A 14010-nucleotide genomic window follows, 5' to 3' on the forward strand; every position below is an offset into this window, starting at 1 on the left:
TGGGGATTACACGGCATTTCCTTTTGCTGTTTACAGGTTTTCCATGGCGATGACATTATCCTTTTGCTGTTTACAGGTTTTCCATGGGGATTACACGGTATATTATCCTTTTGCTGTTTACAGGTTTTCCATGGCGAATACACGGTATATTATCCTTTTGCTGTTTACAGGTTTTCCATGGGGATTACACGGTATATTATCCTTTTGCAGCTGTTTACAGGTTTTCCATGGGGATTACAAGGTATATTATCCTTTTGCTGTTTACAGGTTTTCCATGGGGATTACACTGCATATCATCCTTTTGCTGTTTACATGTTTTCCATGGCGATTACACTGTATATTATCCTTTTCCTGTTTACAGGTTTTCCATGGCGATTACACTGTATATTATCCTTTTGCTGTTTACAGGTTTTCCTTGGGAATTACACTGCATATTCACCAAAGCGTTTATATGATGGGATTGAGAAGCAAGAAATAAGTAAGTTGTAGTTGTAGTACTAGTTCACAAATAAAAACACAGTTACTGCAGTAACTCTGTCTTCCTCCACCAATAAGAACTGACTGCAACAAAATAGGCAATTGTGCTGAAAATGGCATTGAAAACCAATCACTCAATCAGTCTATCCTTTCACAAGCATTTCTCTCTTACATGTAGCTTCAAGATTGAAAGCATTGGTCCAACTTTGTTACTTAAAATTGTTACATTCTATTCCATAAGTTTCATTTGATATTTAGAAATTTTTTATCATAAAACCAGAAAATGGCATTTTGTTTATTTGTAGCAAACTTTGGAACATTTTTTCTTGACCTTTGACTCTGATTTAACTGAAACTACATTATATATAATGTTTTACAACCAGCCAAAAAAAAGAAATTGATCCAGGGAAAACCCTTGTGATAACTGTAGTAGAACATCTTTTTCTAATAGACTTCCATCGTATAATTCAATTGTGATTAGTAAAGCAAGCTAGACATTTCAGCATGTTAACTCCTGTACTGACATTATACAATTATTGACTTTTGATGAGGTTAATACAATGATTCAACGGCCGAGTGTGAATGTCATATCTCTGGCATTGATAAATCATTGTATCAAATGAAATCAAAAGTTAACCATTGTTTTATTATATGACTTTTTATCCTACTCCAATTTTCTACTACAAAATGTATTGGCTCTAGATACTTTTAAAACTGCTCCCTGTTTTTATTAATTCCACATATAACATGTAATAAAAATTCACAGTGTTGTATTTTAGTGATGAAGAAACTGGAGATTGTTGAACTTGGTGATATTGAGAAAGAGTTTATGTTGGTGGATGCGAGACTAAGATTGTATGGTAAAGAATCTGACCAAGGTTTTCATTCTGGTATGTTTGCATGCTATTTGTAATTTTGTTTTTAACTCTCTTAAAAAAAAGCACTTTTTTCTTCAATAACATATTTTTTTTTGAAACTAGATGTTGTAAATTTTTCAACATGTTCAATTGAAAAACACATACAAACAAAAGATAAATGGTGAGTGCCTAAAGTAATAATATGAGATATCGAGAAATAAAGTAATCTTGTGAGAGGAGAGTCAAGAATTGGTCATATTTGCCAGACATGACATAAACTGCAAGTTCAATGAGTGAAATAGAAGATTGGGATTTGGCACAACACTTATTTTTTACAGAAATATGTAGGTCATTTAGTTAGATTGCCAAATTGCACCAATTTTTATACGACTACAAACATTGTTTTGCTTTGTATAATGCTATGATTCATCGTCTGTGTCCCATGACATTTTGGTTTCCGGACAATAACTTTAGTTTAAGTGAATGGATCTCTATGAAATTACCAGAGAGTTCAGTACCGTAAAAGGAAGTTTGGGATTGATTTTGAGGGTTATGGTACCAACAGTTTAAGAATTAGGGGCCAAAAACTAGTATTTTTGTAGTTTTCAGACAATAACTTGTGTGTAAGTGTATGGATCTCTCTGACATTGTACCACAAGGTTCCATATCACAAAGGGAAGACTGGGATTGAGTTTGGGGGTATTGCCCAAAACATGTAGGAATAAAGGGCCAAAAACAAGCATTTTTCAAGTTTCAAGACAATAACTTATGTATGGATCTCTCTGATTGATTTTTTGATTGATTTTTGGTGTCTTAACGCCACTTTTAAGCACCGCTTTTGGGCTATTTCATGGCGGCCAGTTTTTATTGGTTGAGGAAGCCGGAGTACCCGGAGAAAACCACCGACCTTCGATAGGAAAACTGACAATCCTAGTCAATTAAGATTGGAGTCGAGTGCACCCGCACGAGCGGGGTTCGAACTCACAACCTCAGTGTTGACTGGCTAGTGATTACAGTAGTAACTACTTAGACCACTCGGCCACCGAGGCCCCTGGATCTCTCTGAAATTGTACTACAAAGTTCCATAGTACAAAGGCAGGCTGGGGTTGAGTTTTTGGGTTATTGCTCCAATGGGGTTTCAAAAAGTTGAGGGGGGGGCGGGATTTTTTTTTTCCCAATTTTTTTAGGGGATTCATATTTTTTTTTCAAAATTTTTCAAATTAAATTTTTGAAAAATTTCAAGAATCTTCAATTGCACAATAGATTTGTAAGATCTTTGACCACATTTTTTGTGTCAAAAACCTATATTATGTCAAAAATTTTATCACAATCCAAATTCAGACAGTATCAAGCTTGAATATTGTGTCCTAATTTGCCCTGACTGTTCAGGGTTCAACCTCTGTCTGTCCGTCCGTCCAGCAAATCAGTTTTCCAGACTTTTTTGTTTCATGCTTGAAGATATTGATTTGATATTTGGTGTATTGTTTTACCATGACAAGTTACAGGTTATTCTGCATGTTCTGTATGAACTAATTTTCTGAATGCTAATATATTAAAAAAAAATTTGGATGAAGTGATCTCTTTTATATAGATGATAATGTATTTTTGATAAAGGATATATTTTATTTAAGAAATAATTCATGGAAGCCATAGATTTGTTGGAAATTTACAAATGCATACCTGCCAACTTTTGAAAGTTCCCATGGGGGTTTTAGTGCGCGACAACATTTTCAAAGGTTACAATTCTTAGCGACGTATTTTGCGTGTGCTGTTTTGTGGTCTAGAAAAAGTGTCATATTTGTATGATGAGCTTACATGCCTTTTTCTTAAATTTATTTCCATGATTCTAGTTATTATATCAGTAGTAAAGATGAACATGTAGCTAGCAGACCAGGATTTATTTTCTTGTGTAAGGATATTAAATGATTGTTGAATTTTCAAATTTTGAATTATGCACAAGGATGGACCTTTATCTAGTTGGGAACAACACTTCAAATGAGGGGTAACACCTCAATGTAAGGACATTAAAACCCACTTTTAAGTACAAATGAGCACATAGTCATATTATTTGAAGAAACTTTTCCCAAAGAACTATGCATCTATCTAGTATTAAATGGTCAAAACATGTCCAAGAATTATGTAATGTTCCTAAACTTATATCTTCTTTATTATTAAAAATAATTGGACCCCTCATTTAGAAAAGTTATTCCAAATATAATGAATTTTCCCACTTTTGAGTTAAAAATCTAAATTTTTCTTTTTTACAATGGTAAAATGACCCCTCGTTTTAGGGACAGTCCCTCATTTATGGGACACCCCTCATATTAGGGGTTGTTCCCAACCTGTTTGTTTTGTCTTTTTGAAAAGTAAAGAATAGCACATTATACTTTAAATGATTTTGTTATTTAATTGAATACAAAAAACATTTGTTACAAAGTGTAATGTCAATAAATTTGTGAATAAACTACTATTGAATATCTTTATGGTAGTACTGCATCATTGAATTTTGTCAACCAGCCATGCTTTCATTTGTAACGGGAGTGGAGTTTCCACTGGCTTCGTTTTCCCCGTTGTCTACCCAAGTTCTGGGATATTGGACAAACTATAAATCCGCGTAAACAAAAAGATGTTTATTTAAAAGACATATATGGTTGGATATAATTTACATACAATAAATATACAGTGGTGGCTAGTCTACTTGTCATTGTAAAGTTCCATATTTGCAAGCCAGACGGTATGAGCGTCTGCTCATTTCAAATCCTAAGTGTTGACTGCCCTGAACCCGGTGACTGACATCATACTTATAGTTCCTAGGGACAACGAGCCCGGCCGGGCCTGAAGTCAGGCACGTGCAAGAAGCAGGAAGTCCCGACAAGAATAATTACATGGCCGGTCTCGGAAGAAAAAGTTACGGAACTATAAATAATACTAACATTAACCAATTTCCCCAAATAAATAGAATAAATAACAAGTAAACAAAGTGACCACCATTACACATTCTTAAGCTGTGCAAGAACCTCCTTGCAGATGAAAATTCACCAGCCATGTTCATGATTTTACAATACTGACATAGAGGAATACAACACAAGTTCAAAATCTAGCATGTTAGAATAATCTTGAGAGAAAACGTTTTTGATTGGCTTATTAATTTGATCATGAGAAACATAGAATTTGATTGTCTGAACACGATTGTCTTCCCTTGAGAACAGTTCAAAATCGAGAACAACCATATTTTTTGTGTAGATTTTCACAAAATCGTGTTTTAGAGGTTTTTTCATTATCACAATCGTGCAATCGTGACAAACGGTCAAAATCGTGTAGTACACGCCTAAATTGTGAAAGTTGGCAGGTATGCAAATGGCCTGGGCCATGTGATTCAAATTTTATCCTGAGTGTTAGCAAGGGATAAAATTAAGGAATTCCACGGCCCAGGCCATGTGTAAATTCACTAAATTAATCAGTTTTACACTCTTTTTTTTTGTCATTCTTGAAGATATTGATTTGATAATAAGTATATAGTTTTATCATGACAAGTTACAGATCAAGTTGGAATTTTATCCAGGTCTGATGATTTTGTGCAGATTTATGGTCTTTGGACAAAAAATTCATTTAAATAATCAGTTTTCAAAATATTTTTTTTGTCATGATTTAAGATACAATGTATTGACTTGATATACTTATGTAGTTAAATACATCATGACAAGTTATAGATCAAGTTAGAATTTCTTTTCATTAGAATGAATTTTTATCAGGTAGTGGGACTATGTATTGCCATGCAATATTTGTTATATTAAGTATTGTGCAATAGCAAGTAACCTTCAATTGCATAGTATTGCGCAATAGCAAGAAATCAGGCTGCGCTAGGTGAAGCATTTTATTAACCAGATGCTCTGCAGGGCGCAGCTTGATATGACCGCAGAGGTCAAACCCTGAACAGTTGGGGCAAGTATGGACACAACATTCAAGCTTGATACAGCTCTGAATTTGGATTGTGATTAAATAGTTGACACAGAATAGGTTTCTGACACAGAATGAATGTGGTCTAAGAACTTATAATATTTAAATTGGACATTTACCTATTATGGTCCAATATCCAAAATCTAAATACATGGTTATATTCAGCATATCAAAGAACCCTAAGAATTCAATTTTTTGATGAAATCAAATAAAGTTCAATTTTGGACCCTTTAGAACTCAATGTGGACCAATTTGATAAAGGGGCCCAAATATCAAAAATCTAAGTACATGGTTAGATTTAGCATATCAAAGAACCCCATATTTTCAATTTTTGTTGAAATCAAACAAAGTTTAATTTTGGACCCCCATTTGGACCAACTTGAAAACTGGGCCCATAATCAATAATCTAAGTACATGTTTAGATTCAGCATATCAAAGAACCCCAAGAATTAAATTTTTGTTAAAATCAAACTAAGTTTAATTTTGGACCCTTTTGACCTTAATGTAGACCAATTTGAAAACGTACTAAAAATTAAGAATCTAAATACACAGTTAGATTCGGCATATCAAAGAACACCAATTATTAAATTTTTGATGAAATCAAACAAAGTTTAATTTTGGACCCTTTTGGCCCCTAATTCCTAAACTGTTCAGTGTTGGGACCAAAACTCCCAAAATCAATCCCAACCTTCCTTTTGTGTTCATAAACCTTGTGTTTAAAATTCATAGATTTCTATTTACTTATACTAAAGTTATTGTGCGAAAAGCAAGAAAAATGCTTATTTGTGCCCCTTTTTGACCCCTCATTCCTAAACTGTTGGAACCTAAACCACCAAAATCAATCCCAACTTTTCTTTAGTGGTTATAAACCTTGTGCTTAAATTTAATTGATTTCTATTCACATATACTAAAGTTATTATCCAGATATCATCCGTTTTCAGACTACGCTGACGACAACGACGACGTGATACCAATATACGACCAAAAATTTTTTAACTTTTGCGGTCGTATAAAAAATATAAACATAATTTGACAATGAAAATTATCTTTTTGCTTTTAGGACCGATCTCCCGCCCGGATGAAATTGTTGGACAGCTAGTTAATGTAGGACTTTATGACAGAGCTGTGATTATAAGTCATTTGTTCAATCTCAAATTACATACTGTAATGGAAAGTTTAGCATTAAGGTAGGTAAGGGCTGTGTAATGCTCAAATCTTATTTCATTCGCTTACTGGTGCTAAAATTAGAAATTACAAAACTCAAGATAAAGAATAGGTTTCGATTGATGCACTTTAAGTTTAAGTTATTTCCCTTGGCCTCCATTTAATTTTAGAAGGAACATTTTCTTAGTTGAACAGCCAAATTTAAATATGCAATGCACACATGTCTGATAAAAGATCCTTACTAGATGGTAATGATGAATTTAGCAAGGCTCAAGGAAATGAAAATATTTTCTAATATCCAGCAGTCAATTTAACATAGACCTCCTGAATGGCGACATGAGGGAATTAAATCTTGCTCAAAAATGTGTCAATCTAAACCTATCTATAGTTTTTCATATACCTCCATTTAATTTTTTTGGAAACTCTGCTCAATGTTGTGTAAAACATACAGAGTATAGAATATTGTTTTGAAAGACAGACATAATCTCTATTATATATATTTATAACTAGTTTTGGTGTAGAGTAAATAACATGTGGTTAGCTTGGTAATTGTATCAGCAAATGAAGATTTTAAAATAAAATCATGCAAGATAAATTGTTTAAACAGCTTGGCCCCTTTGATCTCACGTAATAGACATGTGCTTTGTGGCCTGGTTTTTGTATTGTTTGTTGTTGCCATGATAAAGCAATTGTGACAAGTTCAGGGGTTCAAATTAACAGTTGGTACTGGAAGGTCCAGGACCTTTGACTCTCCAAACTGAAAGGTCCACAACCTAAATTCCAAGTCCTACTTTTACTTAAAATATTTCATAACTCAGTTAGATAAAAAATTATTGTGCTTTTGGTATGAGGTTAGCTTATTTCATTGTCAGTTTCACGGTTTTTCACGATAAATGTAATTGTCTTGTATATAATTAATTCAAGTAATCTTTTTTTTTTTTTTTTTGGTATTGGGGAGGGTGTCACTGTGGATGGGTGTGTTGTCTCAACGATTGATATTAAATTGCTAATTATGCCATGATAATCTCAGGGCTCACACATATTTCAGCTCGATTTTAAAAGTCCACTAGAGCTTATGCTGCTTTGCTTACATTCAGGTATCATATCTAGTTGTAGTATTTGTGAAAATAAAGTAAGAAACTTCCAGCTATTTTAACCAGGGCTTCCAAAATTATTTTTAGCCAGCCGGACATTTTATATATTATCCCGATTTTAATCCCTTAAGACTAAATAAACAAAAGGCAATTATGGTAATCAGTTGCCGACATGGTTGGCCATCCCAATGATTGACATTAAAAAAAACGATATTAAACTTTCTTTGATTCAAATTCGAAGTTCTGACGTAAACTGTTAAATTGGCAGTGCATCATTCGAAGTGTGGAACATCAGCGTACTTATATCTGCCTTAGACTCTTTATTTGTGCAAAATAACGTTGTCAAAAACTTTACTTTTGTTTTAATACCGGATGTTATCTTGACAATGGTAAAACATGGACCAGAGACGGATACGTAAATTCTGTGTACGTTTGCAAAGCGTGAATGAGTGGAAGTAGCTCTTTCTACGTTATTTCTTCAAGAAAACATTCGAAATAAACGTGAGATAAAGGTATCAATGACAATTTAAGCATTTTTTGAAGAAATTAGGATGCATAATTAAATTCTACACCTGCGCACATGCGCACACGTGAACTAGTTCAAACAGAGACATGTCTCTAGGTTCAAACAACGTGGTTATGACGATTTTTCATTTTTACCTTTTTAATTTTTTCATCAAATCATATTTGTAAACGTATTTCTGATAATTTAAATCTTTGTGACTAAATTAATTAGATGCAAACCGCTGAAATGTAAGAAAATAACTTTGAATAGACCGATCAATGTCCGGTTCAAAATAGTTTACCTGTCACCTGAACAGGTAAATTTCAGCTGTTTGACAACTAATTAGCCTTGATTAAAATGAGAAGGTATTAAAGTAGGGGTTGTTTTGATAGTACTTAATGATCATGTCATTTTTATGACCGGAAATGTGTGGCTGTTAAAGGCAAAACGTTGGGTCAAAAAGATCGCGAATTATGTTAAAATGACCGTCTCTTAAAGCCTTGAAAACTAAAAAGTAGATGACCGTTTCATGCTTGGCCAAGCCGGACTTTTACCGGACATTATACAAATGTCCGGCATATATGACCGTTTTGGAAGCCTTGATTTTAACAGGCCCTTCAAAATTTAAATTGAGAAAAAATTACCCCTTGAAATTGCAGTAATATGTTTACACTTTAAAAACATCTACATGTATTATCAACATTTATCACTGACAAAGAACATTTATACTGTCCCATTGTATTGGAATTTGACATTAAAATTTGCCAAAAAGTAATTTTGAGTTTCTGTATAAAATATTTTCTGCTTTTTCTTTCTTTTCCATATAACTTTTGGTTCATAACCATAGATGTATTTTGTCACCTGCCTGGAATTTATTTTTATGTAGTTGATCGCCAAAACCCGGAATTACCCTAATCCGCTTCCGGAATTGGACCCGATATTGTAATTGTCTTCACATAGAAATTACCAGAACTTTATATAGACAGATGCAATCTTTCCAAAATAGACTTAAAAATTTAGAAATGGCTTTTGAACATCAGAAATCTTACCAACAATATCATCCATATCAAAATCCTCATGTTATTCAAAATCAACCAGCATTTACCATGTACAACCCTCCATTTTCAACTTTTAATGCACAGTTCCACAGACTCCCTACTCCGATGAACGTAGGCATGCCACATCTGTACAACCCAGCACATCAAATCCATGCACCAGGCAATTTACCTTATGATTTACCTCCTCAGGCAATGAACATCCGACCACCGTCATATACTGGACAACAGCCATCGGGTGTATCCAATACAAAATTTAAACCTGTATCTTATTTTGAAGGAGCTCATATCAAATATGATCGCAATAATGACCAGACATGCCAGAGCAAGATAAATACTCTACAAGCTTGTGAAACTGATGTAATACCTAACCAGGAAATTAAGGTTTGTCAGCCAGAGTTAAAACCACCAAAAGTTACGGAAACGATTGAGATACCAGATGAGTCTGTTGCCCAACCTGGAGTTCCTAAACTTTACAATCAGTTAACTAACACTGGTGCTGACAGTACTGAACCAGGAGAAAAACAACATGCAGACTTCAGCAAAGATTCGATTATTGAAGAAGTGACCACCATTCAAGTTGTTGATACTTCGGATTCTTCTGATCTTGAGGATACTCAACAAGAAATGCCGCCAAGTGATGTACACTCGCATGAAACAACTGAACAGAACAGGTCTTTTTTAGCAAAGGGCGGTCAGAACCTATTGATAACTTAGCAGAAACCTTGTCTGATCTTATCAGGATATCAACTTTTAACTGTAAAAATGTATATAATTCTCAGGACTGTATAAAGGATATTTTAGATTTTACTGACTTTATTTGTATACAAGAGCACTAGCTTTTTAAATTTGAGCAGGAAAATATGGGAACTCTTTTTAAGAATGTTTCTTGGGCGATAAAATCTGTGGATGATAATAACCCTATACCACCAATACAAAAACCAAGAGGTTATGGAGGAACTGCCATCTTATGGAAAAATAGTCTCAATCATATTGTTGAAAAAGTAGATGATGGCTCAGAAAGAATTGTTTGCATAAAACTGAACGTAAACCCGAAGCCAATATTGTTAATTTGTTCCTATATGCCATGTCGTTGTACAAAACATGCAAATGAAGAATTTAAAGACTGTCTTTACCATCTCCATGAAATAATAGTAAAATACTCAGGTAAATACACCCCCATTCTATGCGGTGTCCTAAATTGTGACCTGATAAATGGCCCAACAACATCAGCCAGACAATCATGGTTGAAAGAATTCATTGAAACCACAAACTTGAAATTCAGATCTATGCCACTTACCTTTATTCATCCAAATGGTCACAAGTCTTCTTCTATTGACTACATCCTCACTCATGAGTCCATCAATGCACAAGTCTATAATACAATAAGACTAGACATGCTTCATAATAATACATCTGATCATTACCCACTTTTAACAGAAATTGAAATGGATTTCAAGCTTAAACATCAAAGTGATCAACCAATCAAATCATAAAAAGTCAACTGGGAAACACAAATTGACATTTCAAAGTACGAGCCTGAGTTAACAACTAGACTTGCTCTTAATCCAATTGATTATACTGCTGATCCTTTAGCCATTGAAAAACTATTGGACATCATTAAAAAAATCGCAAGATTCCGTTGTTACTGTAAAGAAGCCTTCAAAGCAAAGAAACAAACACATTTGGAATGATGAAATTGGTCTGGCACTTATAGAAAACAAAAAGGCACTATATCAATGGAGACAAGAGGATAAACCTGTTGATGGAGAAACAATGCAAAAGCGCAAAAAAACAAAAAAGGAACTTCAAAGAGCTAGGCGGCAGGAGATTGCCAAACAAAGAGATGAATCTATGCAAGCCATTATGTCTGCACAACGTAGTGACAGTAAAATGTTCCATAAATTAGTAAATGCGCAAAGAAAATCAGGAAAAACCATATTATCAGAGCTTAATGTACAAGGAGAAATTCACTCGTCAAAGGACAACATCCTACAAGGGTGGAACAAACACTTCAAACAACTTGCAACACCTCAACGTCAAACGAAAATGTGGAATACACAGATAGAGAATTTGATATTGACGTAATTGAAGAAATTTGCAAAGACAATGCCTCCCCGATAACTTTCACAGAAGAGGAAATTTGTCAAGCAATCGACAAACTTAACACCAAAAAAGCTCCAGATGTTTATGGCATCACAGTAGAGAATATAAAATTTGGAGGAGAGCCATTAATTAAGGCAGTTACGGCAATAATCAATCATATATGTTCAACAGCATCAGTACCTGATTCCCTGAAATTAGGCATACTTACTCCAATCTTCAAAAATAAAGGCATACTATCTGAAGCAAAAAATTACCGTGGAATTACAGTTCTACCAGTTATAGGGAAAATTTTAGAATGTCTACTCCGTGATCTTATCAGGGATTCCATCAAAATTCTACAAAACAGGCTTCAAAGAGGATTTACTCCTACAGTTTCCAGCTCTACAGTGCCCTTATTCTTTTAGAATCTATTTTGGAATCTTTAGATCAGAAAACATCAATTTTTATAGCTCTTTTGGACACAAAGTCTGCATTTGATGTTGTGAACCATAACAGCTTGTACCGAAAACTATTCGTGTCAGGTGTGGGAGGTACACTCTGGTTACTAATACGACAGCTTAGTACTAATGCACTCACTTCTATAAAATGGGACGGTCTAACCTCTGAACCATTCCTTATACAACAAGGAGTTAGACAAGGTGGAATTTTAAGTACTGAACTGTTCAAACTTTATGTGAATGATGTACTTGATCAACTGGAGGACAACGGTTTAGGAAAATATATTGGAGATATTTACTGTGGAGCACCAACATGTGCTGATGATATTGCCCTGATAGCAAACTCACCAACAGAACTCCAAGTAATGATCTCAACAGTGGAAAATTATTGCAAACAGGAAAAATATGTTCTCCAACCAACTAAAAGTGTTGTCCTAAAAAACGAATGTAGTAACGCCAGTTCACTCCAAGACTTCTCAATTAATGAGCAGGAAATTATTCAACCAGATTCAGCTGTACACCTGGGTATTAAACATAATGCTAACTTTAAAAAGACAATAACCACTCATATAAATGAAAACATCTCCAAAGCAAGAAGAAGTATGTATAGCCTAATGGGCGCAGGACTCCACGGCAAAAATGGACTTAACCCTACAACAAGTCTTCATATATTTCATACATATGTTCTACCGGTGTTAACATACGGCTTATAAATTCTCCTTCCAGATAAGAAACAACTAGATAATATAGAGGTATTTTATCGAAAATCTTTAAAGCAAATTCTATCCATGCCAACTAATACGGCAGATGTCGCTATATATACACTTGCTGGAGTTGTTCCTATAATTGGAACAATCCATAAATCCGCTTTAAACACCTTTAATAAAATTTGCGATATGGATTCATCTGTGGAGAAAGACCTCGCTGTAAGACAACTTGCTTTGGTTGGATTTTCCTCCTCTAGCTGGTTTAAAAAGCTTCAAAATCTCCTTGCCATTTATGATCTTCCATCAGCGCAGGATATTCTTGATAACCCACACAGCAAGGAGCGCTGAAAATCAATAGTAAAAAAGGTGGTAGACAATTATTACAAAACTCAAACCACATCCTCCGCTCAATTTATTCATCTCTACGCTTCTTATCCACCAATAATCTGCTATGGAACAGACCGCATCCAAGCTTAGCCAGCGTAAATACCTCTTATCCCCGGCTTAGTATATTTCTAAGATTTTAATTGGTTAACGCACGTCGTTACATAACCCATAGCCCGTGGGTGTTGCTAACCCATATACCCGGGCATTGCTACCCATTACGCTGGGGAACTTCACGCACGTTTTCCTTAGGGATCATAGATTTATTCTTACGAGGAAGCTCCGAGCATGCTCGGAGGATGCTCGGAGCTTTTTAAGTAGGCTCTTCTCAGCAGTTTATGTGACAATAATTATCATGATCCATTATAAAGATGTCAATCAAATCTATAGCACTTTTATAATAAGGAAAGTAGAGCATTATAGAGGAAGCTCCATTAACACCTGTGTAAACATCTGGTCTATTCAAACAAATCTTGCATTAATTTTACAAAACTATAAAATAGATGAGAAATTCTTCAATATTACTATACAATGCTTGGTATCAAGTTTTCACAGAAAAAAATGTTTTTAAAACATTTTCTTAATAATTATCATTCTTTTTCAATACACATGATACTAAAAAACACTCAATTTTTATATTATAAATATAAATATATTTTAAATTTATACTATATAAAATGAAATATAAAAGTCATCAAAGACACAAACTATGGTTATTGATTTATAACTATACTACCAAAACATAGTACATTCAGTTTCATGTGAAAAAGGGTTGATCTTTTTTTATATTTCATTTAATTTGACAGTTGTTTGGAATTAACCCTCCATTTCATTGCAGAAAAGTTTTTTTTGAGTCGTAAACATGTATCTTGGGTGTTTCAAAGCAATAAAAATATACTATATTCTACAGGGAAAAAAGGGGGAGAGAATTTGATTGGTTAACTTCTGGTGATGTTTACTTCCTTATATGCATTAAAAAGTTATGCTATATTTTCACTGTAGTACAGGACAGGATAAAACTTTATTTATGTCAAGTATTTCTTTATTTAAAACATAGATAAATTCTGCACATTTTTTTTTGAAATATAACAATCATGACAATTAAACAAAGACTTATAGGGGGAAAATAATTATACTCATGCCAAGTATTTCTTTATTTAAAACAAAGCTAAATCTGCACAATTAAAAAAAAATGCCAAGTAAAGAGAGACGTACTAGAGGGAAAACAATGGTGGTATTACCCCCTCAAACCAGGCTTCCACTAATG

The 14010-nt window shown here is 34.1% G+C and overlaps 1 protein-coding gene across 1 annotated transcript in view; it reads left to right on the plus strand.

Moving 5' to 3' along the window:
* Positions 1-14010, plus strand: part of LOC127705750 (nuclear pore complex protein Nup160-like) — a 240824-nt gene that overhangs the window by 176273 nt on the left and 50541 nt on the right. The window contains exons 28-30 of the mRNA XM_052210098.1: positions 409-478; positions 1257-1367; positions 6352-6478. Coding sequence (XP_052066058.1) covers positions 409-478; positions 1257-1367; positions 6352-6478 — 308 coding nt within the window. The remainder of the gene's footprint in view (positions 1-408; positions 479-1256; positions 1368-6351; positions 6479-14010) is intronic.

Source organism: Mytilus californianus, unplaced genomic scaffold (assembly GCF_021869535.1).
Source record: "Mytilus californianus isolate M0D057914Y unplaced genomic scaffold, xbMytCali1.0.p SCAF_6, whole genome shotgun sequence".
NCBI classification, from domain to species: domain Eukaryota; kingdom Metazoa; phylum Mollusca; class Bivalvia; order Mytilida; family Mytilidae; genus Mytilus; species Mytilus californianus.